Genomic DNA, 24,189 nt, shown 5'->3' on the forward strand with positions numbered 1-24,189 from the left:
AGATTGTTGTGGGAGTTGGTATGGGATATAATGTTTAATTTGACTTCTGTATTTCATCTTATCTTCATTATCTTCACACCATGAAGAGTGGGAAGGGGAACTTTATCTGGAGGATTAAATATTAGTTATGATCAAGAACAGTCATAACCTTTTTTAATAAATCTTAAAAATTTATCACAGGCAAAAGACTTAGTCATTTGTATTTTTAATTCTGAGTAATAATTATATCAATGCCTTTTTCATGGCAATTGAAGGGTAGCATCATATAACCAAAATTTTGAATGGGAATCAACTTAATAAAACTTGACTGTCTCCTGTGGGCTTTTTTCGCATGTATTCTGCTCATTATGTAGAATTAAATTAGTCTCATAAATTTAATTTGATTTACAAGCAGTTTGATATAGTTTTGGTCTTAAAGAATCCATGAAGATTTGCCAGAACTTGGACTTTATATTAATACTGTGTTCTCTCAGTGCAGGAATATTGATTCAAAATACTTTGAGAGCTTGTTGCTATGGAGATGGTGATTCCATTTGTACAGTTTTGGGAAAGGGGCCAACCTGGCACATGTATGCTTGCATTCATAAACTACATAAACTGCAGGCTTAGTATGTACTTGGTTTGGTAATTGAAAGCCACATTCAGCAAATGAGGAGCAGCAAGGTACAAATATTTTTAACATTAAATAAGCTTGCAAGAGGTCTGTTTCTGATTTAATTTCTCGATAGCTGAAACAAGCCAGTTTATCTGAAAACAAATATTGAAATTGGCACTGTTGTCCCTAAGATTGTAACCTGTCATGTATGGTTGCCAATCACTGAAGGAAAAATCTGTGTAGAATTGATAATTATACTGTTTCTTTTAATACTAATAAACACATCTTCCTATATCGTTGAATTGACACTTCCTTTCATCGGTAAGAATACCTAAAAATATCACAAAACAAGATTCCTAATAGGCAGGTCAGGACACATATTTTCTCAGATTACTAATATAAGAGTTAGAACACAAAGTAGAAGTGGAAAAGTAAGCCATTTGGGGATTTAAATTTTAATAGATTAAATTCTTTGCATTTGCTAAAATATGGATGATAGTTAAGTACCACATTAAACTATTGTTCAAATTTTGAACAATTACCTCTTTTGTAATTTCTTTAGGCTTTTGGAACAGAATTGATATTCCTGTTTCCGATAATATGTTTTGTGTTTATTGATTATATTTCTTTGTTAAGGTTATTTGAATTGCTTCTCCATGAGAATTCTTGGAAGTTGAAGGTGTAACAGATGAATCCAGTGACTCGTGGAGCTGAAAATCTGTTGAATCCACTGCTTAGTGCAGGGATTCTAGTTAAGTTCTCTAGTATATGGCTTCCAGCAGTGTCTCCCTCAGTAATTAGATCTATTATACAGCTGTTCATACCATTGAGACTTTGATTTATAAATTAATATACATCTGCCTTGTATTTCTCACCAAACAAGTATCCTGAGAAATAAAACACCTGGATAGTTACATGTTGCATTCTATTATATTTAACTTCTTGTAAATTTAGAACCATGGTTCAAAAATACCAATTCCCCCACTACCACATTCCCTACTTACTAAGCTCACAGATATTGGTTATTGCAGGGGAAAATGGCAGATTTAAACAGTATTCTGTGCTTTCATAGATCAACAGGCAAAGTTTAGTCATTGCTGCCCATATGAGTCCAGTAGGACAAGACTAAAAAAAATTTGCCCAGATTAAATTTCAGAATTATTTTAGTTACAGCTATGGTCTCTAACCATAATCTATAAACAATTCTGCAAATGCATGCAAATACAAGTAGTCTAAATTAATCCAGACTGTAGAAACAAAAACTCCTGTTTGTCTAAAAAGGAATGTGCAATTCTTGATTTTTTATTTTATAGCCAGTCACTCTTCAGGTTCTTCAAATTGCTCTTGAGGAGGCAACTTGGAAAGAAAAAAAAGGCTATTTATTTATCAAATTTCTATACTGCCCATTACCCTTGCAATAACAGCAATTGATGAAATTTGCAGTTTGAAGGCATAGCTCTATAATTACAATGTGAATAATACCAATAGTGGAATAGGGACATTGATTCTCCACTCAGATAGAATGTAATCCTGCATATGTATTAGTTCATTTCACCTTCTTCATTGTGGTGGCAATCATAATGATTACACAGCTCTTTAACAATCAGTTTCCAAACAGAAATACATGAGCCTTTCCTTTTAAAATGTTATCCTTTTTAATTTATTTATTTTATTCAAAGGAAGAGAGAGAAGCCCATAAAGAACATCTTGATGTACTAAATGAAGTTTAGCTTTACAGTTTTACATCACGTGATGGAGTTAATTTACCTAAATGTTTACTGAACAATTGGAAAAAGAAAACTAAACATGTAAATTATCAGCAAGATGATGGCCTCTTCATAGATTGTGATGGGCCATGCAGTGCAATTCATATTCAATTTCACAGTCTATGGTTGCTTGTGAATGACTGGCCCAAAATCACCCAGTGCCAAGGGTGGACTAGAACATGTGTTTTCCCCCGTCTCAATCTAGCACCTTATTCACAATACTACACTGTGTCTCATTAACTAATATATAGAGTTAATATATTAATACACACAAACATAAACACACACTCTAATAAATTAGTTTACACTCTAAAATAGTTTTTACAAGCAGAAATCCTGGTCAGAAATGGTTGTTTAAATTTTATGAGTTCTTCAGAATATTATATATAACATTATGTTCTGTCTGGAACATCCTGCCCCTTTGGCCTGAAGACCAGGGTCTGCCGGTTGGCCTGGGGGCCCAGTAGGGCAGTACATCATTGGAGATGGCTGCTGGACTGACCCCACATCCCCCTTCTACACTTCCTGCTCCCCTTTCATTAATCTTTAAAATGTCATATTATCACATGTTTTATCATCCCCCCCATTATATTGTTGTACACTGCCCAGAGTAGCCCCACAATGAGATGGGCAGCAAATAAATTTAATAAGTAAATTACATAAGTGAGAGATCAATATGAATTATTCAGTGATAATAGAATCTGTAATATGGATTTCTATTGTCCCCGTTTTTGATTCCAAACTGCTAGTACATAATTCAAAAGAACATAAGAAACAACAAAATCTGAATACTTGCAAAGTAGAATCAGGATGTGAAAGGGTACCAGCCACATTATATGAACCACTCTTCTGTCTTGAGTATCATATCCTTAAGAATGAGCTGACTTCTTTCTAAAAAAACACAGATATGCAGTAGAAGCAAAGTAATACATTTTGTTTAATTAATTATTCTATAGAAATATGGTATATATAATGATCTTTCATTATGTTCATGTGCTGGAAATGTTAATTTGTTATTCTGTGCCTCTTTTATAAGCTGATTATTTTATATTGGAGCCAGTTTGGTACAGTAGTTAAGGCATCAGGCTAGAACCAGGAGACTATGAGTTCAAGTCCCATCTTGGGCACTTAGCTAGTTATATGATGCACATTCTTTTTCTCATCAAAGTGCAAAATATAGATTCCAGAATGGCCCAAAAGTCAAAACATGCTATTTTATTAAGCTGAAAAAGAAAATATAATGTACTATATAAACATAAATGTTAAATTCTTTGATAATGGAAATTTCCTGTTTGAAAAATAGAAGGACATTGTCACAAATAAATATCAATATCATTTGTTTTTAAAGTATTAATTTTGCCCCAGTTACTCAGTCTAAGTAAAATTAGTGTTGAAGATCACTTCCAAAACTGAAATTGTGTACGCCTTCTTTGGAATTTCAGATTTTCTTCATCTCTTCTACTGACTAAGAAACAATCCAGTATTTTCTGCCTGTCTATCCTTTCTCTTCCCATGTATTTTGCAATTAAAGGTTAGGCCCATTTTTAAAAATACAAATAAAAATGAATTGTTAAGTTAGTACAGTGATGAAGTAAGATAGGGAAAAGTGGTGCTAAATTGTTCATTTATGAAGGCTAATATTAGTTAAGCTTAACCTTTAACTATTTCCTTCTTAACCACTGCTGTATGAGTCATTACCTGTTTTCATATTGGACTGAAAATCTAAATAAGAGCTTTAAAAGAGCAGCAGTAAAAAAATACAAATATTGTAGGTTGTGGAAGCAATTATAAAAGAGATTAATTGCCGATAACTGTTTATATCATATAGGCTTCTGCAAAATCTTTTTAATTTCATGGGTTGTTGGAAAGGTATGCCTGTTCATTGAATCTGAACCTTTCACGTATATTACAAATAGAGCTGTTACATTTCTTGTGCTTATGAATGCTCCCTTCAACAGTATATCTAGGATAAAAGTGCTGTCTCATGGATAGAATATATATAATTTTAATGTAAAATACAGTTCAGGATAAAGATTAAATTAACTTAGACAAGTGCTGCATCTTCCTCAGATTTTGAGGCATCCCTGAAAACATTTAGTATGCCACCTCTGAAAAGTTCAAAATATAGCCATCTCTTTAACTGAAGCTGTTAGTGGATTGAAATAGTCAATTAATCACGTTAATCCAGTACTTCTCAATTATTTTCTGTCATGCCCCCCTAGGAAGAAGAAAACATTTTTCGCACCCCCCCGCACAACTGTAAACACGGGGCTTAGCTTGTTATGACAGTGTTTGCCGAGGTCAAACGCGCCCCCCTTTACGGAGCCTCACGCCCCCCCTGGGGGGCCCGCCCCACTATTTGAGAAGCACTGCGTTAATCTCAATGTAATAATCAGCAAAAAAAAAAAACACCTAGCAAGACTGTCCATAAGCAATAATTTATTATTTTAAACAAAATTGCTAGTGTTGGTAAATTCTAGAGGTTTAACTACCTAGTTTGGTTGTGTATAACACTTATTATTTGTTTTTTTAGGTCAAATTTGGTCTCATGGAAAGCTCCTTTTTATCAGATGAGATTATTGGTCTTTTTAGCCCAGTGTTTGGATTCTTGAGCTAGGACACTGATAATTAAAAGTCAAGAGTTATTTGATCCTTTAATGTTTCTCAACCATGGGAACCAGAAGATATTTGCTTCTGAGAATTGAAGTGCACACATATTCAAATTCCCAAGGTTGAGAAACACTGCTTCAAATCAAGATGCTAGGAATTATATCTAGAATGCGTTTACTAGATGATTCTGAACTTGAAAAGAAACAAATGATTTTGAAAAGATTATCATTACGTCAACTAAACTTCTAGAGTTTTCAATTTATTTATTTCAATAAAAAAACCTTCAAGATTAGATCAGTTTGGGGGGGGATTAGATTTAACTTTTTGCTGAATTATATGAGAAAATGGAATTGATTATTGTATATAAACTTTGGTTTTATCAAGCATGGGATATAGCAAAATGATTATTCTCTTAAAATCAAACAGCAGTGCTACCAAGGACTTAAATCTTAAACTAATTATATTTGCTTTCTTTCTTGATTTTTGAATTGGCTCTCTGTCAACAGAGTGTGTGTTTTATTCCATTAACATCAATAGGAGCCTTGGTGGGGGATCTAGGACAACTTGCCCCGGGGCAATTCGCCATGGCCAATTTGCCAGAGAACAACTTGCCACAGGATGCAAAAGAAGAGATGAAATGTGAATGACCAAAATTAAAATAATTTAAAATGTTATTTTAAATAATTAAATAAAATTGTTGAATTATCCTGTGACGAGTTTTCCTACGGCAAATTGGCAGCGGTGACTTGGCTGTGCGAGTTGTCCTGTTCTGTCTGGTGGCTCAGTGGTAGACTGCAGTATTGTAGGCTAACTGTCCACAGCCTGGAATCCGATTCTGAAGGGTTGACTCAGCTTTCCATTCTTCCTAGGTTGATAAAATGAGGGCCCAGATGGGGGGAAATATGTTGACATTGTAATACGCCGAAAGACTATAGTAAAGCACTGTGGGGTGGTCTATAAGTCTAAGTTCTATTGCTACTGCTATTGATAATAGTGGAAAGACAGGCTAATATTACTCTGTGTCAAGATTTAATTTTGCCTTTAAAAACACAACTGTTCCATACATATTTGATCATATGCTTTGTTGTTGTTTTTTTCATTTTGGAAAGCAAGCAAAAGTATGTCTGAAAAATGAGGCTGGAGGGGAATTAAGGTTTGTTAGTAAATTATCTGCAATTTATATCTGGCTTCACAATTTCAACAAATAGATTTTTCTAAGAAATAACACACTGAGGTTGTTTTTTCTCCAAAAATACTTCTGAAACCAAAATATATGTAACTTTCATCATACTTTCTTGACATAGACTTATTTTTATTGGCACTACTGATGCATCTGTCGTGTTTAAATTTGCCTTATCTTACCTTTAAAAGCTTTTTCACTTTTAATAGTTACAAAAATAAAATAACAATGAAAATATCTAAACTTGATATATTAAAGTTTACTAACTTTATTAATACTGAATTTCATTACACAGAAATTCCAAAAATTGCTGAAACAGTAGATGTTCAACAAAGATCACCATTATGTAGAAAACCATCCTTTAATCACAGCACGTCACTCAATTGTACCTGTGGATATTGCTGCTCACTGGCTGGGCAAGTATATGCAGAGCATGAGGAAGTTCTGAGTACAGATAGTCCTTACCTTATGACCACAGTGGAGCCTAGAATTTTGGTCGTAATTCATTGCAGTCATAAGCTGATGCACCACATTTTATGATTTTTACAATTGTCATAAAGTGAATTAACATGGTTAAACAAATCCAGCATTTTCAGTGGGTGTTTTTTGCCAGAAATTGGGAAAAAAAGTCACAAATTGAAGGGGTCCTTAGTGCTCTCTGAGTTTGGTTGTTTTCTTGCAGACATTTCCTTACCCAAACTAGGTAACATGGTCAGTGCTGATGATGTTACCTAGTTTGAGTAATGAAATGTCTATAAGAAAACAACCAAGCTCAGAGAGTACCAAGGATCCCTCATTTCAACCCTGAGCTTCAAATATTCTTTTTTAAAGTCAGAAATTGCAGTCACATGACTGGGAGATGCTGCAACCGGTTATAAATGCAAGCCAATTGCCAACTATCCAAAATGCAATCATGTAACCACAGGGCCAGGGTACAGCAGTCGTACCTTTGAGGATAGGTTGTAAGTAGCTTTTTTGAAGTTGGTTGTAAATTTAAACGGGTTAAGTGACTGGGTGTAAGTCAAGGACTGTCTGTATCCTACAGCTTTCCAAGTGCAAGCAAGGAAGCTTGCACACACAGCTGGAGCTCTCTTGAAACTTGCCTGTGACAGGCAGAACAGGAACATATTTGAACAATGATCCTGCTCTGCATATATAAATCTCCCTATCAATTAGGACAATGTTAAAATTTGCTTATGACACCCCCACCTCCCAACCCCAAGTAGTTATCAGTGACAGTTTGAGAACTTCTGGCTTATGTAGATAACAATGTAATATTTCATCCTTGGGGTGAAATAACCCAGTCTACAAACAGAAAAGTTTCTGGTGTATGAGTCTTCATTAAAATATATACATGCATTGTAGAAATTCATAGATACAATCCATAAAACAATGCAACAGTTCATAATAAGTAATAAACAGTATAATCAAATGAGATTAAATATCAGATTGAACATAAATATTTTAAGTATATAACTGAAGTGTAATAATGTTAATTCAAGCTTTATTTCTACGGACGGGGTGGTGATAGTGTTCAATAGACTAGGGTACCACAACAAAAAGGCTTAATTCTTTACTGAATAACAAATGAATACCACTATATATACATGGGTTGGGCAGAAATATACTGCAAAATGGCTTAGTAGTAGCAATCAATAATCTATCTTTTCATTGGAAATTATGAGCAATCCCTTCCATAGAAAAATAGGAAATGTAAGTTCTTGAACAGGCCTGTCAAACTGGCAGCCTGTGGGTCGGATGTGTCATGCGCAGGTCATACCCACCCTGGCTCTGCAAAGGCAAAAAACATCTCAATAAGTCACGCTACATCACGTGATATGATTGAGTTTGACGCCTGTGTTCTAGAAGTATCCTGGTATGGATTGATTCATACTGTATTCTAATTAATTATAATTTTAGGGAAATGCTTGAATCCTGATTCCCAGTTCTGTTGGGCCTTATGGGTTAATATCAGAACTTTAGACCTGAGCATGTGGTAAATTCAGCCTTGGCAGTTCTTTTATCAGACATGTTATAGCAATCTGTATATATAATATTGTTGATATTACATAAAGTATCCTCACAGTAGACTTACGGCAAGATTTTGCACTAGCTGGATAAACAGGATAATATGATAACGACAATGATGATATAAATAACCATTTTGTTATAAATAGCTATTTGCCAAGGTTCTATTTTTCAGCCATTTATGGTCATACCATGATCTACTATGATAATTATCCAAGTGCAATATTTAAAGTAGCAATTTACTTTGTGGTAATGATAGTTTTAAAATGGTTATTAATCCTCTATACAGGTCCATATACAGCAGATTAAAAATCTAAATAAATAAAATATTCCAATCAGGGGCTACTTATCCTCTCAGATTCAGCATTGTTTCTGTTTCTTGATACTGGACTATTATTTCTTACTTATTATTAACCAAACATATTCTTCTCAGCCAAAAGAAACACATACGCATAACTGGGCATATTGTTGAACATATGCTCCCTAGCAGGTATAATCTGACATTTATAAAAATGAAGAAGAGAACATATGTGATTTTAATAAATAGGCCATTCCACAGGAAGACATTTATTCATTTTGTTTTTTTGTTGTTTGTTTTATTAGATTTATAGACTGCCAGAATTGAAAGACTTAGTAGAATAGAATAGAATAGAATAGAATAGAATAGAATAGAATAGAATAGAATAGAATAGAATTTTTATTGGCCAAGTGTGATTGGACACACAAGCAATTTGTCCTGGTGCATATGCTCTCAGTGTACATAAAAGAAAAGATACGTTCATCAAGGTACAACATTTACAACACAACTGATGATCAATATATCAATATAAATCATAAGGATTGCCAGCAACAAAGTTACAGTCATACAGTCATAAGTGGAAAGAGATTGGTGATGGGAACGATGAGAAGATTAATAGTAGTGCAGATTTAGTAAATAGTTTGACAGTGTTGAGGGAATTATTTGTTTAGCAGAGTGATGGCCTTCGGGAAAAAACTGTTCTTGTGTCTAGTTGTTCTGTTGTGCAGTGCTCTATAGCATCGTTTTGAGGGTAGGAGTTGAAACAGTTTATGTCCTGGATGTGAGGGATCTGTAAATATTTTCACGGCCCTCTTCTTGATTCGTGCAGTATACAGGTCCTCAATGGAAGGCAGGTTGGTAGTTACAATAGTAATAGTAGTTACAATAGCAATAATTGTGATGAACTCCTGTATTCCATTTATTCAAGGAGATAAAATATAGAGTATTGGGGTGTTTATGTCTACTTGACACATCCCTTTGGAAAAGAAAACTCAGAAGCTTGTGAAGTAGTAGTGCAAGGAAACATTTTTATAAAAGTAAAACTAATAGACGGTAAAAGCAACTATTAGTTGTTGTAGACTGAAAACTTCTGTTCTGAATCAACACTTCCAATAATAATTGTAAAATTATAAGACTGTTGCTTAGCCTGTCAATTGTGCTTCCGTTTTAAGGTGGTTTTTCTTATGTTCAGTTATGTACAATTCTCAGAGACTGACTGGACAAATACTTGCAGTTTTCTTAGCAAAGTTTTTCAGAAGAAAAAAAACCTTGAAGAAGAGAACCCCCTGCACACAAAATCCAACCACGCCTTCTATAATTTTGTAAACAACAAACTTAAAAGACTCAAGATCCATCCTACCCCTAAAAGGACCTAATGGTAAAGAATGCAATGATGAAGCAGTTAAAGCAAACCTTCAACACATTCTTTAGCTCAGTCTTTGTAAACAGCAATGGCTCATGCCCAACATTCCCTAGTTGTACCACAAATAACTACGATATAATACAAATGGATTTCACAGAAGCTAACATTGAAAAGGCACTATGCAGACTAAAACCATCTCTATCTATCGGACCTGATGGAAGTGCATACTTCTTAAAAAAGCTTTCCACTGCTATAGCAGAACCCCTAAGCATAATCTTTGAAAAATCCTTCAGGACCAGCTCTCTACCCAAGCTATGGTCACTAGCCACGGTCATCCCTATCTTCAAAAAGGGATACCCCAGCCTAGTTGAAAATTACAGACCAATCTTTTATGCTGCGTCACCTGCAAAATCATGGAATCAATCATTAACCATTCCATTACCTCCACCTAGAAACAAACAACCTACTCTCTAAGAAACAATTTGGTTTCAGAAAAAAAATACCCTGTAATCTACAACTTCTACACTGCAAGAACATATGGATTACAAATCTTGATCAGGGCAAAGAAATAGACGCAATTTACTTAGAGTTCTGTAAAGCCTTTGATTCAGTGATACATGACAAACTACTTCTAAAACTAAAATCCTATGGCATCTCCAGACCCCTACATAATTGGATAGCTGCGTTCCTGTCAAACAAACAACAAGTGGTCAAAATAGGGAGCGCCCTAACTAATCCTGCACCTGTTAATAGCGGTGTCCCCCAAGGCAGTGTTCTAGGACCAACATTCTTTATACTATACATAAATGACCTTTGCGATCATATTATAAGCAACTGCATTCTTTTCACCAATGATGTAAAAATATTTAACACCACCACCAATACTGCTACCCTTCAAAAAGACCTTGACTTTGTGTCGGAATGGTCAAACAATTGGCAACTCCAAATCTCAACCAACAAATGCTCTGTCTTACACATTGGCAAAAAGAGCCAGAACACAAAATACAAGCTGAGTGGACATGACCTTGTAGATGACACTCACTCTGTCAAGGACCTTGGAGTACTCATATCTAATGATCTAAGTACCAAAGCCCACTGTAACAATATCGCCAAAAAGGCATTAAGAATTGTAAACCTAATCTTGTGTAGTTTCTTCTCTGGTAATATCACACTACTAACCAAAACATACAAAACATTTGCTAGACCATTTCTGGAATATAGCTCATCTGTCTGGAACCCGCGCTGCATATTGGACACTAATACAAATGAATGTGTCCAGAAATATTTCACAAGAAGAGTCCTCCACTCCTTTGCTCGCAACAAAATACCTTATGCCACCAGACTTGAAATTCTGGGCTTAGCAAATTTAGAACTATGCCATCTTCGGTCTGACCTAAGTGTAGCTCATAAAATTATCTGCTACAATGTCCTACCTGTCAATGACTATTTCAATTTCAACCACAACAATACACAAGCATACAATAAATACGGCAAACCGCACCAAACTCGATTGCAGAAAATATGACTTCAGCAACAGAGTGGTCAATACCTGGAATGCACTACCTGACTCTGTCGTTTCATCTCCAAACCCCCAAAATTTTAACCTAAGACTGTCTACTGTTGACCTCACCCCATTCCTAAGATGTCTGTAAGAGGTGTGCATAAGCGCACCAGCCTGCCTACCATCCCTGTCCTAATGTTGTTTCCTTCCTATAGTTGAGCAAAGATTACCAGCCGAAGGTCACCCAGGTGGCTTTATGCCCAAGTCAGGACTAGAACTCATGGTTTTTCAGTTTCTAGCCTGATGCTGTAACACTACACAAAGTTGCTCTCATTTTATTATTACATCTTCTTAAATTTTATGTCAACATCATATTCTCAGAACGTCTCCTCTGGATGCTTATTCTGATCACACTTTTTTATTTTGATATGTAGAAATATGTAAGGGAAATTATGCAATAAACAATAAAATGTAGATTTTTAAAAAAAATGTATCTAGCTGGGGACTTCTGGCAGTCTTGACAGAGAAATAATTTGGTATTGTCTTATTTATTTTCAGTGAGGATGAAATGGAAGAAGCAAATGGAAATAACCCTATTGACATTGAAGTTGAACAAAACAAGGAGAGCAAAAAAGAGGTATTTTCCCTGATAATGCTTTAGTGCATGAAGTATTGTGAACCTATTCATTAAACCATGTTTCTCAATCTCAGCAACTTGCTTACTGGGGAATTTTGGGTTTTGAAGTCCATATATCTTAGCTGCTGAGATTGAGAAACACTGCTCTAAATGATTTATTAAAATATTATTAAATTGCTTTCGATAATAGCAATAGCAATTGCTTTCTGTGTTCCAAGGATGTCATTCTAAATACTTTAGTGTATCTGAGAAACATTTGAAAAAAAATCCATATTTTATTCCATACATGAATTCTCTATGTAGCCTAATTCGGTGTATATATTTATACTTCAGAACAATCTCAGTTTAAGAATATCTGTTGATTTGCTTCTCAGTTTTTGGCTGAATGAGGAGGACTTACTCTCTTGTTTGCTTTTTGTTGTGCTGTCGTTTCTTCCCATGCTTACTTAATCAGCGTAAAATCACCATATAATATGGTGAAGGATGCATAGAGAATAAGCGAGTTAAATGTTTAACCTGATAAAATGGAAGGACTGTGCTATTTCACGATTGGTTGTCGATCTTGTTTTGGGTTCCCTTTAACAATCAGGTGCCCGTTGTGAACCTTTTAAACAGGATTTTGCCCCCAAATATCCAGATAATAACGGCATTAGCCTTCTTCACTTATCAACTACTTTTCATCTTGGATAAATCAGTCAGCTCAAGTGGAAGAATCCATATGACCAGAAATATTCCGAACAATCATTTCAGGGTTATTAAAACTATGAAAACTGCATTTTAGCAGATCAGACAGATTGTCTTTCCAGCTCAGTATTGTGTGTTCTTATTAATAGCTATCTCAGTATCATCACGTCATTATCTCTTTATTTCGCAATGAAAGGATGAAGCAAGAACTTGCTACATGCAAAATAATATATTCCATCATTGTGCCTAGTGCTTGCCTTGGCTATGTTGATTGCTTCTTTGCTTTTGGGCACAATTTGATATTTTAATCTTTTATGACCAAAAATAGCCATAGATCATAGTATCTTAAAAATTACCTCCTGAATGGAAATTTGTCAGAATATTTCATTCAGCAATCAAAGCCTTACTGATTGTGCGGTTTTTTGTCCTCTGGGTTCTTGATAGTTTTTAGCACACTATCAAAAATGGCTTTAAAAAAAAACCTAACTCAATGTTGATTTAGAAAAGGATTTATGTTGTTAGTGTCACTTTAGTGGTTAAATATTGTAAGTTTGGTTGCCTGTTTATTATACAATTTCAACTTACGTTTTCTTGCAAGCCTCTATTTAATTTTATTTATTTAATTCAATTTAGAGTCCAACTGACTTAGGGTAGGTCACAACATAATAAACTAAAAAAATATAAACAAATTTAGATGGGATCTGGTTGCTCTATTCAAAAGAATAGACATCTTAGAAAAGTTATATCCATCTAGGCCTATGACAACAACCAGGACTTCAAGGCCTAACTTAATGCCAACAGAGTGGGAGCCAGATAGATTTTAGTGAAGGGAATCTTATTTGAGTGCCATGACAGAAAATAAAAAATTCCTAGGTTCCAGTAGATGCAGCATCTAATCAAGAAAACCCAAGTATTCCAACTCTGTCATCAGAAACCATGGGGATTAGGTAATCCATCACATTATCTGACCTATGCCAGGTAGGGCTTTAAATGTAATGACCAGGATCTTGATCTGCACTCAGAATCATACTGACAATTAGTACAATTTGTGAAGCATGGGGGCCACATGGGCATACCAAAACATGCTTATCACTTTCCACATCATTACATTCTGGACTAGTTGAAGCTTCTGAGTGATTTTCAAGCGCAGCCCCATGTAGAATATATTTCAGTAGTTGAGCTGTGAGGTAATTAGGGCATGAATGATTGTCAGAAAGGCCTCCAATCCAGGAAGGAGTCCAATTGTTATACATGATGAAGCTGTACAAAGGCCCCCTTGGCCACAGCTGCCACTGCTACCTGCTTTTCAGAAGGAGTTCTGAGTCCCAAACACCCCCTACCCAAAATCATGCATCACTCTTGAATGGGAAATGCCATCGTGTCCAACAATATAGATCGAAATTCCACAGCTTTGAGGAGCCCCAGTATTCACAACCATTCAAACTTGGTAGGATTGTTCTGGAACTAGCCATGAAGGGAAAAAAAAGAGGATGCACTATTTCCACAACAAGAATAGATGCACTATTTCCACCCTAATACACTAAGCATGCATGACTAAAGCTATCTTACTTCTGAATCTTGGCCTGAAACCTGACTGGTACAGGTCTAAATAATCTGCTGCTTCCAGCGTTCTCTATATGTAGGTTGACCATCCAGAAACCAGTTGAAACCCCCAGCCCTAACAGCAAGAATTCTATAACTAACTCTACGACAAAATCCAGAAGCTCAGGCCGTGAGACTGCTGGGAGAGGAGGCAGTATTTGCAACAGTTTGTTTAGTGACCGTTCAAAGTTACAACGGCACTGAAAAAAGTGACATGACCGTTTTTCATGCTTACAACTGTTGCAGCATCTGCATGGTCATGTAATCAAAATTCAGACGCTTGGCAACTGGTCCATATTTACGATGGTTGCAGTGTCCCAGGGTCATAGTGATCAACTTTTATTATCTTCTGACAAGCAAAGCCAATGGAGAAGCCAGATTCACTTAACAACCAGGTCACTAACTCAGCGACTGCAGTGATTCACTTAACCACTGCAGCAAGAAAAGTGGTAAAATAGGGCAAAAACTTACTTAACAAATGTCTTTCTTAGCAACATAAATTTTGGGCTCAATTGTGGCCATAAGTCGAGGACTACCTATACATCAGCAGCAAATGCAACAGTAATCTAGGGCTCAACCTCTGGCACATACCTTGTTTTATGAGGAAGTGAGCATCTGAGACCCTCTGAGACTCCCAGATGATAATCCTACCTTCCCTAGAATTTCAGTTGATACTGAATTTAAAACTCAGATGAACATAGATCCAAGAGCAGTATACCCCCTTCTGAACTCAGCCAGGTCTCAGGGATACATATCAAGTTGGAATCCTTATTTATGATAAGGTTATGAGTGAGGGCAAGCTTGTTACAAGTTGACTTTGGCATTCAAAGTAGTTACAGCTCAGGGCCAGCAAAGATGTGACAGCTAGGTATAGAGGGTGAAAACCAGGAACGATATAGTCAAATAGCCCCAATTTCCCCAAGTGTTGGATTGGAAGAAAATGAACATGATTTAAAATTGAAGAAATCAATAATCTCCACTGCACTGATGACACTACTCTAATAGTTGAAAATGCAAATGATCTGAAAGGTCTTGTAATAAAAGTCAAGTGAAAAAAATGGGAGTAAGATTAAATATAAAGAAGACCAAAATAATAACTATAGGAAAAGCAACCAGCCTTAGAATTGTCAATGAAGGTATGAAGTGGTGGACAGCTTCTGCTTTTTAGAACTGATGATTGAGAGTAAAATAATAAGTCAAGAAATGCAGACTAGCTTAGTGAAGTAAGTATTATTATTATCATTTTATTTACACAAAATGACAGTATACACAGCAAACGAGATAACTATGCTGGATTTTGTATCACAGATCACTAGTTGAACACTTCCCAAGCGTTTAGGACTGTGTGATGTATCGGCGAATTATGCAAGCAGATCCCAGTAAGGTGGCCTTCTGCAGCTGACCAATGGTGATCTTGTCAGCGCCAATTGCTTTTAAATGCTTACCTAGGTCTTTAGGCACAGCTTCCAATGTGCCGAGTACCACTAGAACCACCTGCACTGGTTTATGCCAGAGTCTTTGCAATTCGATTCTCAAATCTTGATATCTGGTGACTTTTTCAAGTTGTTTCTCATCGATTCTGCTGTCACCAAGTATAGCAATGTCGACTATCCGCACTTTTTTCTTTTCCACAATTGTGATAACCGGGGTATTGTGTTCCAAAACTTTATCAGTCTGTATTCGGAAATCCCACAGTAGTTTTGCATGCTCATTTTCAATCACTTTTTCAGGCTTATGATCCCACCAGTTCTTTGCTACAGGCAGATGGTAGTTGTGACACAAGTTCCAGTGGACCATCTGAGCAACTGTGTTGTGACGTTGTTTGTAGTCGGTCTGAGCTATTGTTTTACAACAGCTGCTATTATTATTATTGTTGTTGTTGTTGTTGTTGTTATTTACACAAAATGACAGTATACACAGCAAACGAGATAACTATGCTGGATTTCATATCACAGATCACTAGTCGAACACTTCCCAAGCGTTTAGGACTGTGTGATGTATCGGCGAATTATGCGAGCAGATCCCAGTAAGGTGGCCTTCTGCAGCTGACCAATGGTGATCTTGTCAGCGCCATTATTATTATTATTACTACTACTACTACTACTACTACTATTATTATTCAGAGGCCATAATGCATCCATACCTACAAAGATGCAGGCAATGTTTTTCACAATATCTTCTATGGAAGCAAAATTTAAATTGAAAAAGCCGGACTAAAAGAATTTTCATATTCTTGAACTGTGATGCTAGCAATGGATATGCTGTTGGAAGATCTGAAAGATTAGGTTGGGGACATATAATTATGGAGACTATCTGATCACTAACGGCACTAACTTGATGACACATAATTATATCACTGATCAAGATTTGCACATTAATTTATATTAAAGTTATCAAACAGTCAGCATAGAGAATAATGTTAGGTGGACTTCTTAAGGTGCTACTTATCTCATAATACCTGATAATGAAAATACATCAATTTCTTTATTAATTGGATAAATTCTGAGAGTGCTACAAATTTCCACATTTAAAAGAAACCCAATCCTTGCTATACATGTTAAGGGTCATTACATATCTGCCTTCAGCCCATCTTACAGAATTTTTGCTGACAAATTGAAGGCCTTTGAATGTATATGGTCTTCCCGTGAGTTGCAACTTTACCTCCTGAAATCTAGTAAGAAAAACGATGGTTTGCTAGTCACTTGTCACCTCCACAACTTTTGCTTCCATTTGCAGCTCCATTTATTAAATTTCATATTTAATCTCATGAATCAAAAAGATAACACATATGCTTTCTTACTGAAAAAATATTCGAAGTTATATGCTACAGATAATCCTTGACTTGCAACCATTTATTTAGTGATTGTCTGAAATTACAATGGCACTGAATAAAGTGACTTATGCCTGTTTTTCACACTCATGACACAATCTCCATGGTCACATGATCAAAATTCAGATGCTTGGCAATTGGCATGTATTTAATGACAGTTGCTGTTCTGCCCCCCTCAACCACCCCCCGGAAGACACACGAGCTGACTGTATTTGCCAGCAATTTATAGTTGCTACAGATATCAGCTCTGGCAATGAACCTGCGATTGCCTGCCAAGTCCTCCTTATCTCTTCAATGCTACTGCAGTCTGTTGCTGGAGCAACCCAGAGTTCAGAAGTAAACAGAAGTCCAAAAAGCCAATTCCTGAGTCTCGCAATAAAGCAGCCGAAGTTTCCAAAAGTCAGTTTTTGTCTGTCATGGAGCCCAAAGGCAGCTCCACCCACTTTTATACCCTGTGGGGTGTGGCTCCATGACTCAGTACTCCCTTGGCCGGCCCCTTCCTTTCTTTTGCTGCGCACGCTTCACTCGGTGTCACTGCCTTGCAACTAGCCACGATTGATCCTTCTCAGCTGGCTCTTGGGGCGTTGCCAGTGGGAAGGAGGAGTCAGAGGAAAGAAGCCATGTCAGCTCCTCCTCCTCCACCTGGCCTGCCTCTGGAATCTGGAGCGGAACCAGAGAGGAAGTTTCTGCAGAGGGAAGCCCTGTCGGCTCTTCCCCCTCACTCTCCGAGTCACTCTCTGCCAGGAAGCCCGGCTCGGGGCCCGCAGACACAACAGTTGCAGTGTCATTTAATCACCTTTTGTGACCTTCTGACAAGCAAAGTCATTGCAGAAGCCAGATTCACTTAACAACTATATAACTAACTTATTAACTTGTAGTGATTCACTTTAACAACTGGGGCAAGAAAGATCGTAAAATGGAGCAAAATTCATTTAACAGCTGTCTTGCTCAGCAATGGAAATTTGGTGCTCAATTATGGTTTATATATAAAAATATTTCAGACATTTCTAGATCACTGATCAGTCTGTATGTACCTGCTCCATTAGATATTTTGTACCAGTCTTCATTTATACCATTATTGGTCTCTTTTGGATAATAAAAAAATCTAAGATTATGTAGAATAAACAACAATGCTTAAAACAACAAAACTTTATTGGGTGATTAGAAATTGGTATCCAAACAATATCCCCGTTCTGCAATTGAACTTTAATTTTGAAAACACTAAACAAGTAATGCTTTAAATTGTTGGCTAAAGGTTAGTCATACATAGGGAAATTCCTCAGGTTGAAGAAAGGGGATTTTTTTTTAAAAAAAAGCAAGATTATGTCATTTTCTTTTTTCTAAATAGTAACAACCGTCATATTATAGAATGCACATGCCTATAACAATAATAGCTGGATGCAATAAAAGTTTTAAATTGTTCTTAACTAGCCTAGGAAGCTGATTGTCTTCAGTTGGAGCAGGAATAGGTAAAAAAATTGTGGCACTAGTTTTACATCTTGCAGCGGACAGCATTTTACAGACTCCCAGAATATCCTTTCTGCTTTTGGCATCTGATTAACATTGACGGGGTCTGTCAACAGCAGTTCATAACTAAAGATGATAGAAATAAACTCCTGCAAGATTACAGCTTAATTGCATATTATGTCCATGTGCAATTGTAGATGTGGAGAACTCCTCTGCCATGAGAAAAATAGATGTGGGCATTTTAATTTGAGTGTCATTTTGATAGTGCTTTATTTTACATTTTTGCAGTTTGTGTTCAAATTTTATGTGCTTGTCATAACTATTAGTGACTTCTTGACATTATTTTTGTGTAGAGTCAAGGGTAAAAATATCTGTCATAGAAAATATTATTTTACTTCTAGCTGAAATTTGAGAGGCAACTTGATTCCTTGAGACAAAAATGAATGGTGTGTTCACTTATAATTATATGTTGCATTTGAATTGGTTCTCTTGTATTGTGATCGAAAAAAACTGGCAATGTCCTCAGTGGATTTTTTCTCAAGTTGTCTTGAGAAGAAAAATAAAACATACACAGGTAGCCCTCGACTTTACAACAGTTCATTTAGTGACCGGTCAAAGTTACAACAGCACTGAAAAATGTGACAGGATCATTTTTCACAGTTATGACCTCTGCAGCATACCTATAATCATGGGATGAAAATTCAGATGCTTGGAGTTGGTTCATATTTATGACAGTTGCGGTTCCCCCCTTTTCTGACCTTCTGACAAGCAAAATCAATGGGGAAGCCAGATTCACTTAACAACCAGGTTATTAACTTAACAACTGTGGCAAGAATGGTTGTAATATGGGGCAAAACTCACTTAATAAATGTTTCACTCAACAACAGAAATGTTGGGCTCAATTGTGGTCATAAGTCCAGGACTACCTGTATTTATGCCCCTAAGACTACTATTTTTTTTTTAAAGATCAAGCCTCATTTGGGTTTTTGGTGGTGTGACTGGCAAATAAATAAGTTGCCTAGTTATGCCAAAACGTAAGATGAATTTACTATTGATTTGTTTGAATCCTTATATACACATCAAAAATTTGTGTGTCCTTTTGTTTGTTTCTAAGTCAAGAGCTGGGTGGTCTGTGAGCCCCACGAGAACGTGTCAGCCCATCTGAATTTCATTGCTGAAGTTTGATAATGAAATGGCTAAATTTCAGCAGTGACAATCCTCTCTCCCCATTTTTAGCAAGAATAAGGGAGAACTTGAATATATTTTTAAAATGCAAAATGCATCCATTCCAGATTTAAAATTCACCACTTTTCTTTTTCAAGAATGGAACTGGTGTGTGTTGGGGGGGAAGGACCCTATAATTTTCCAACCTCACTCAGTTGAAGTCCTCTGGTATCTTCAGATGCTAAACATTTCTTCACTTTTTAAAAAGAGTGCCTCTGTCCTTAAAAAATTGCAGATTATTATACTTGCACCTCTTTTGAGTCATCTACTTAGTAATCAAATTGGATTTTAATGGCCGAATTTTAATAAAAGCTTCATTAATATATAAATATCCAAAGACTTCTACTATAAATAAAATAATATAACACAATTAAGTTAACGCAAGACAAAAAGACTATCATATATCAGCTGAAATACAATAGCATTATAATACAGAAAGTTTCATCTGCAAACATATCCTTATACCGATAGGCAAAACCCCAGGTTTCTGTTGCATTTTACATGATTTTATTGTAGTGTATGAGTACTTATTTTGTATATCTTTCCTTGGCTTCTGGTTTGGTACCTAAATATAGTCTGAAAGTCTACTCCCTTGTTGGACGTGGTACATTAAGTTTTAGTAAGACAAATTCATTAAAACTATGTGACAGTGAATAGCACAATAGTGTTGGAAAGTGATGGTTGAATTGACCCCAACATAATTTGCAGTTTGTTCACTGATTTGAGAATCCAGTGTTACAGATTTAGATGTAAAACACTGGATTTTCAGATTTCACTATATCTTCAAACATTCATACATAAGTGATACCAAAATGTATCTGGGGAACGTGGCATACATAATTGTACTACTATAAGCATAAGTGGCATATTGTTTGCCAAAAATTTGTTATTATCCAAACAGGAAATTTGTTATTATCCCTCCCCCCAAATATGATTTATTGGCGTGTGGTTTCAGAGCCAGCAACTTAAAAGAGGCTAATTCCTTGAACAAAGTGGATTTAACAAACTAGAATAAAGTTATACCATACTATCTACATTGCAAGTAGGGTTTTTCCTTTATTTTAGAAACTTAAAGTTTATGGAACGCCTACCAATTTCTTTTCCGGATATCATTTACCTGTTTTAAATTACAGGCATGTATTATGCTAGTTATTGTGAGCTGCCCAGATACATTTTGGAGACAGGCAGTCCCCAAATCCAACCAATCAATAGCAAATAGAGGTAACTTTGAATAAATGCAATGATTTAATACTGATTAAATGATTTAAAGGGAACTGAAACTGAAGATGAATGTATTTAGACATATGTCTCGAGGTTCAAGAAAGCAGATTGCAAAAAAATCAAATCCATACAAAAAGAAACTGGCAAAAAAGGAGCCCAAGATGCATGGGAATTTCTAAAAAGGAGGTTGTGAAAGCATAATTACAATCTATTCCAACAAAGTGGGAGGGGAAGAAGGTAAAAATGAAATCATACATCTTACTGAAGATACGAAAGAAAAAGAAAAAATCACATGGGAAGTGGAAAGGCCACCCACAAAGGGCTCTCAAGACTTGGAAAGATAGTGTCAAGAAAGAATGAGACCAGATTAATGAAGGTTGTAAAGAATAACAAAAAGATCTTCAGATGCATTCAAAATAAAATGAAGAGACGTAAATGATTGTACCAACTGCTCAGCAAGGATAACATTGGATAAGAAGTATAAATATTGTATATCAGATTTACAGATGATACAAAATTGGGTTGGATATCCAGTGCCCAAGAAAACAGAAATAAGATTCAAAATGAATTTGACAATTTAGAGAAATGGTTTAAAAAAAAAAACCAGAATGAAATTTAACAGAGACAAATGCAAAGTTCTTCATGTAAGAAAAAGAAATCAAAGTACTTGTGTAAAAGAGGTTGGAATTATAGTTGATTACAAACTAAATATGAGTCAGCAGTGTGACATAGTTGCTGAAAGGGAAAATGCAATTTGAGGGTGTATCAATTGAAGCCTAGTTTGTAAATCACAGGAAGCGATTGTTCCATTTTATTCGGTATTCTTCATCTCCCATTTGAAATACTGGACACAATATTTTATAAAAGAGTCAGAGAAACCAGAGCAGGTGCAGAAAATGGCAAAGCAAGGATGATAAAAGACAATCTGAGTCTTACAAAGCAATTGTGACAACTTGGCATGTTCAGCTTTGAGATAAGTCAACTGATGAGATCATACAATAGCACTTTCTAAGGACCTGAAGAGTGGTGAAGAGACCTGTCCTGGAGCACAGGATGGACTAAATGTCCATGAAGGTTTTCAGTCATCCAGGTCATGGTTGTTCCAAGTGCTTGGGACAGAAAGTTCAATTGCCTCTTGAAAAAGCACCTTTGGGACAGGATGGACTAAATTCACAAGAGATCAGATTATACTGAATGTTACAAAGCACTTACAGTGAGAGCAGTTTAACACTGGACCATTGGCTAAGGGAGCTGGAGAGCTTGCTTTCAATGTGCGTATTTAATCAGAGGCTGGACCACCAAGTATTAGGGAATGTGGATTTTTGTCCTAAACAGTGAGTTTCTCTTTCTGTCTTAAATTAAATTAAGAGCTGTGTTGGCGCAGTGGTTAGAATGTAGTTTTGCAGGCTAATTCTGCTAACTGCCAGGAGTTCAATCCTCACCAGCTCAAGATTGTTGGGGGTAAGATGCTGACTCTGTTATCCACTTAAGGCTATAAAGCACTGTGAAGCAGTCTATAAGTCTAAGTGCTGTTGCTATTAAATTGCATCTTCCAACTCTGTAAATTTATGGTGCGGGTATGTGTGGATTATTTAATAAAACAGAACAGAGAGGAAAAAAATAAGAGGAAAAATTAAAACAAAAATAAAAATACAATAGCGACAAGATAAATAGGATTCTTATGCATATCAAGATATATTTTATATTTTATATAACCATTTCAATAACAGATAACCATATTTCACTGTAATTGTCCATGCATAATCAGCATCTATAGGCATTTCATTCACAAGATGCAAGTAACTTCCTCTCTTCACTCCATCGGGTAATTGATGCCATAAATTTGTCTTTTCAATGTTTAAGAACTAATCTCTTGGCAATAATAAGGGCACAAAGAATCAATTAGGGGAACCTTTCAGTTATGCTGTGGGAAGAAATAATAATGTATATTCATTTGACTTTGAAACAAAGTTTAATATTTTCATAGCCACTACTTGGCAATTGATTCACTGTTTCTTTATAGGAAAAATACAAATTACACCGGCTCCAACCATAAAAATTATTTTACAATCTTGACTTGGATTACGAAATTTAGTATGACTGTACTAGACACAGCTTAAAAGCTGACTATTTAAACATTTCAGTGCCATTACTTCTGAATCAGCCATTCCTGATTTCACTATATCACACAGTTCTATTTTATAGTAGAATAATACCCCATGGTTCAAGTCAACAAAGTAATGTGTGTAATAGAATGTGTGGATAACCTTGGAGAGTGAGAGGAAGAGATGCATCCTGGGAAATAGAAGAGAAAAAGGAGCCCCATTAATTGGCTTAATGGTCAGAAGAAAGAAACTTAGCACCAGCCCTAATCAATCAAGCTGGTAAAAGTGATGGGGGGGAATTTGTACCTTCAGATTTGCAAGTTTCTGTTAATGTATAGTCTGATAATAAAGTGGAAGTAGTGCATCTAGTTTTGTTTCATTTCAGGCTTCCTGTCTAATTCACATATCACTATAATCATAAAGTGACTTATTTTGATTCATGTTGTATGAACCAGTCATTTGTAGCTTATTTGTAGCTTCAAATCATAACCAGTCGGAACATGGATTAGTGCAGTGTGTAAACTTCATCATTTTGTGGTAAAGTGCTTGATGTAATCCAGGTTCAAATCTCCATTCAGCCATGAAGCTCACTGAGTGACCTTAGAGTAGATACTACTTCTAGTGCCTCTCAGCCTTACCTATTTGGCAGGATTGTTGAAACGATGAATATTGAGTGCTGAAATTATTATTGCATTATTGCATTGCAAGAGGATATAAAAAAGCAGATCTTTAATACTGAACTCTGGAATTTTTTCCTGTATCATTGTGTTTTTCTTATAATTTTTACAGTGCTATTATTGAAGTGACATGGGTGAATTTATCCGATATTCTTAATAATGTAATGCTAAATAAAAGCTTCCAGTTTGGGACTTAGTGTGACATTGGTTGGTAATTAAAGACACGTTTAATATAGTTCAAAACAAGTTAAATTGTCTTCATGCCAAATCCTCAGTCCAGAAATCTTAAGTGTATATTGTATTTTTATAATGCTGAGAAATTGTACCTGTAACCCCCAGGTGCCTACAAATATAATTTTGCATTAGCTATTTCTTCCTTCACGAAATATACACTTATAATC

The 24,189-nt window shown here is 35.8% G+C and overlaps 1 protein-coding gene across 2 annotated transcripts in view; it reads left to right on the top strand.

The window, feature by feature from the left end:
* The window catches only part of RCOR1 (REST corepressor 1), a 158,102-nt gene that overhangs the window by 116,436 nt on the left and 17,477 nt on the right, over positions 1-24,189 (top strand). For both annotated transcript variants that reach the window (XM_058162755.1, XM_058162756.1), the window contains exon 7: positions 11,900-11,978. In XM_058162755.1, the coding sequence (XP_058018738.1) occupies positions 11,900-11,978 (79 nt within the window). The remainder of the gene's footprint in view (positions 1-11,899; positions 11,979-24,189) is intronic.

The sequence above is a fragment of the Ahaetulla prasina genome, chromosome 1 (assembly GCF_028640845.1).
Source record: "Ahaetulla prasina isolate Xishuangbanna chromosome 1, ASM2864084v1, whole genome shotgun sequence".
In the NCBI taxonomy this organism is placed as follows: domain Eukaryota; kingdom Metazoa; phylum Chordata; class Lepidosauria; order Squamata; family Colubridae; genus Ahaetulla; species Ahaetulla prasina.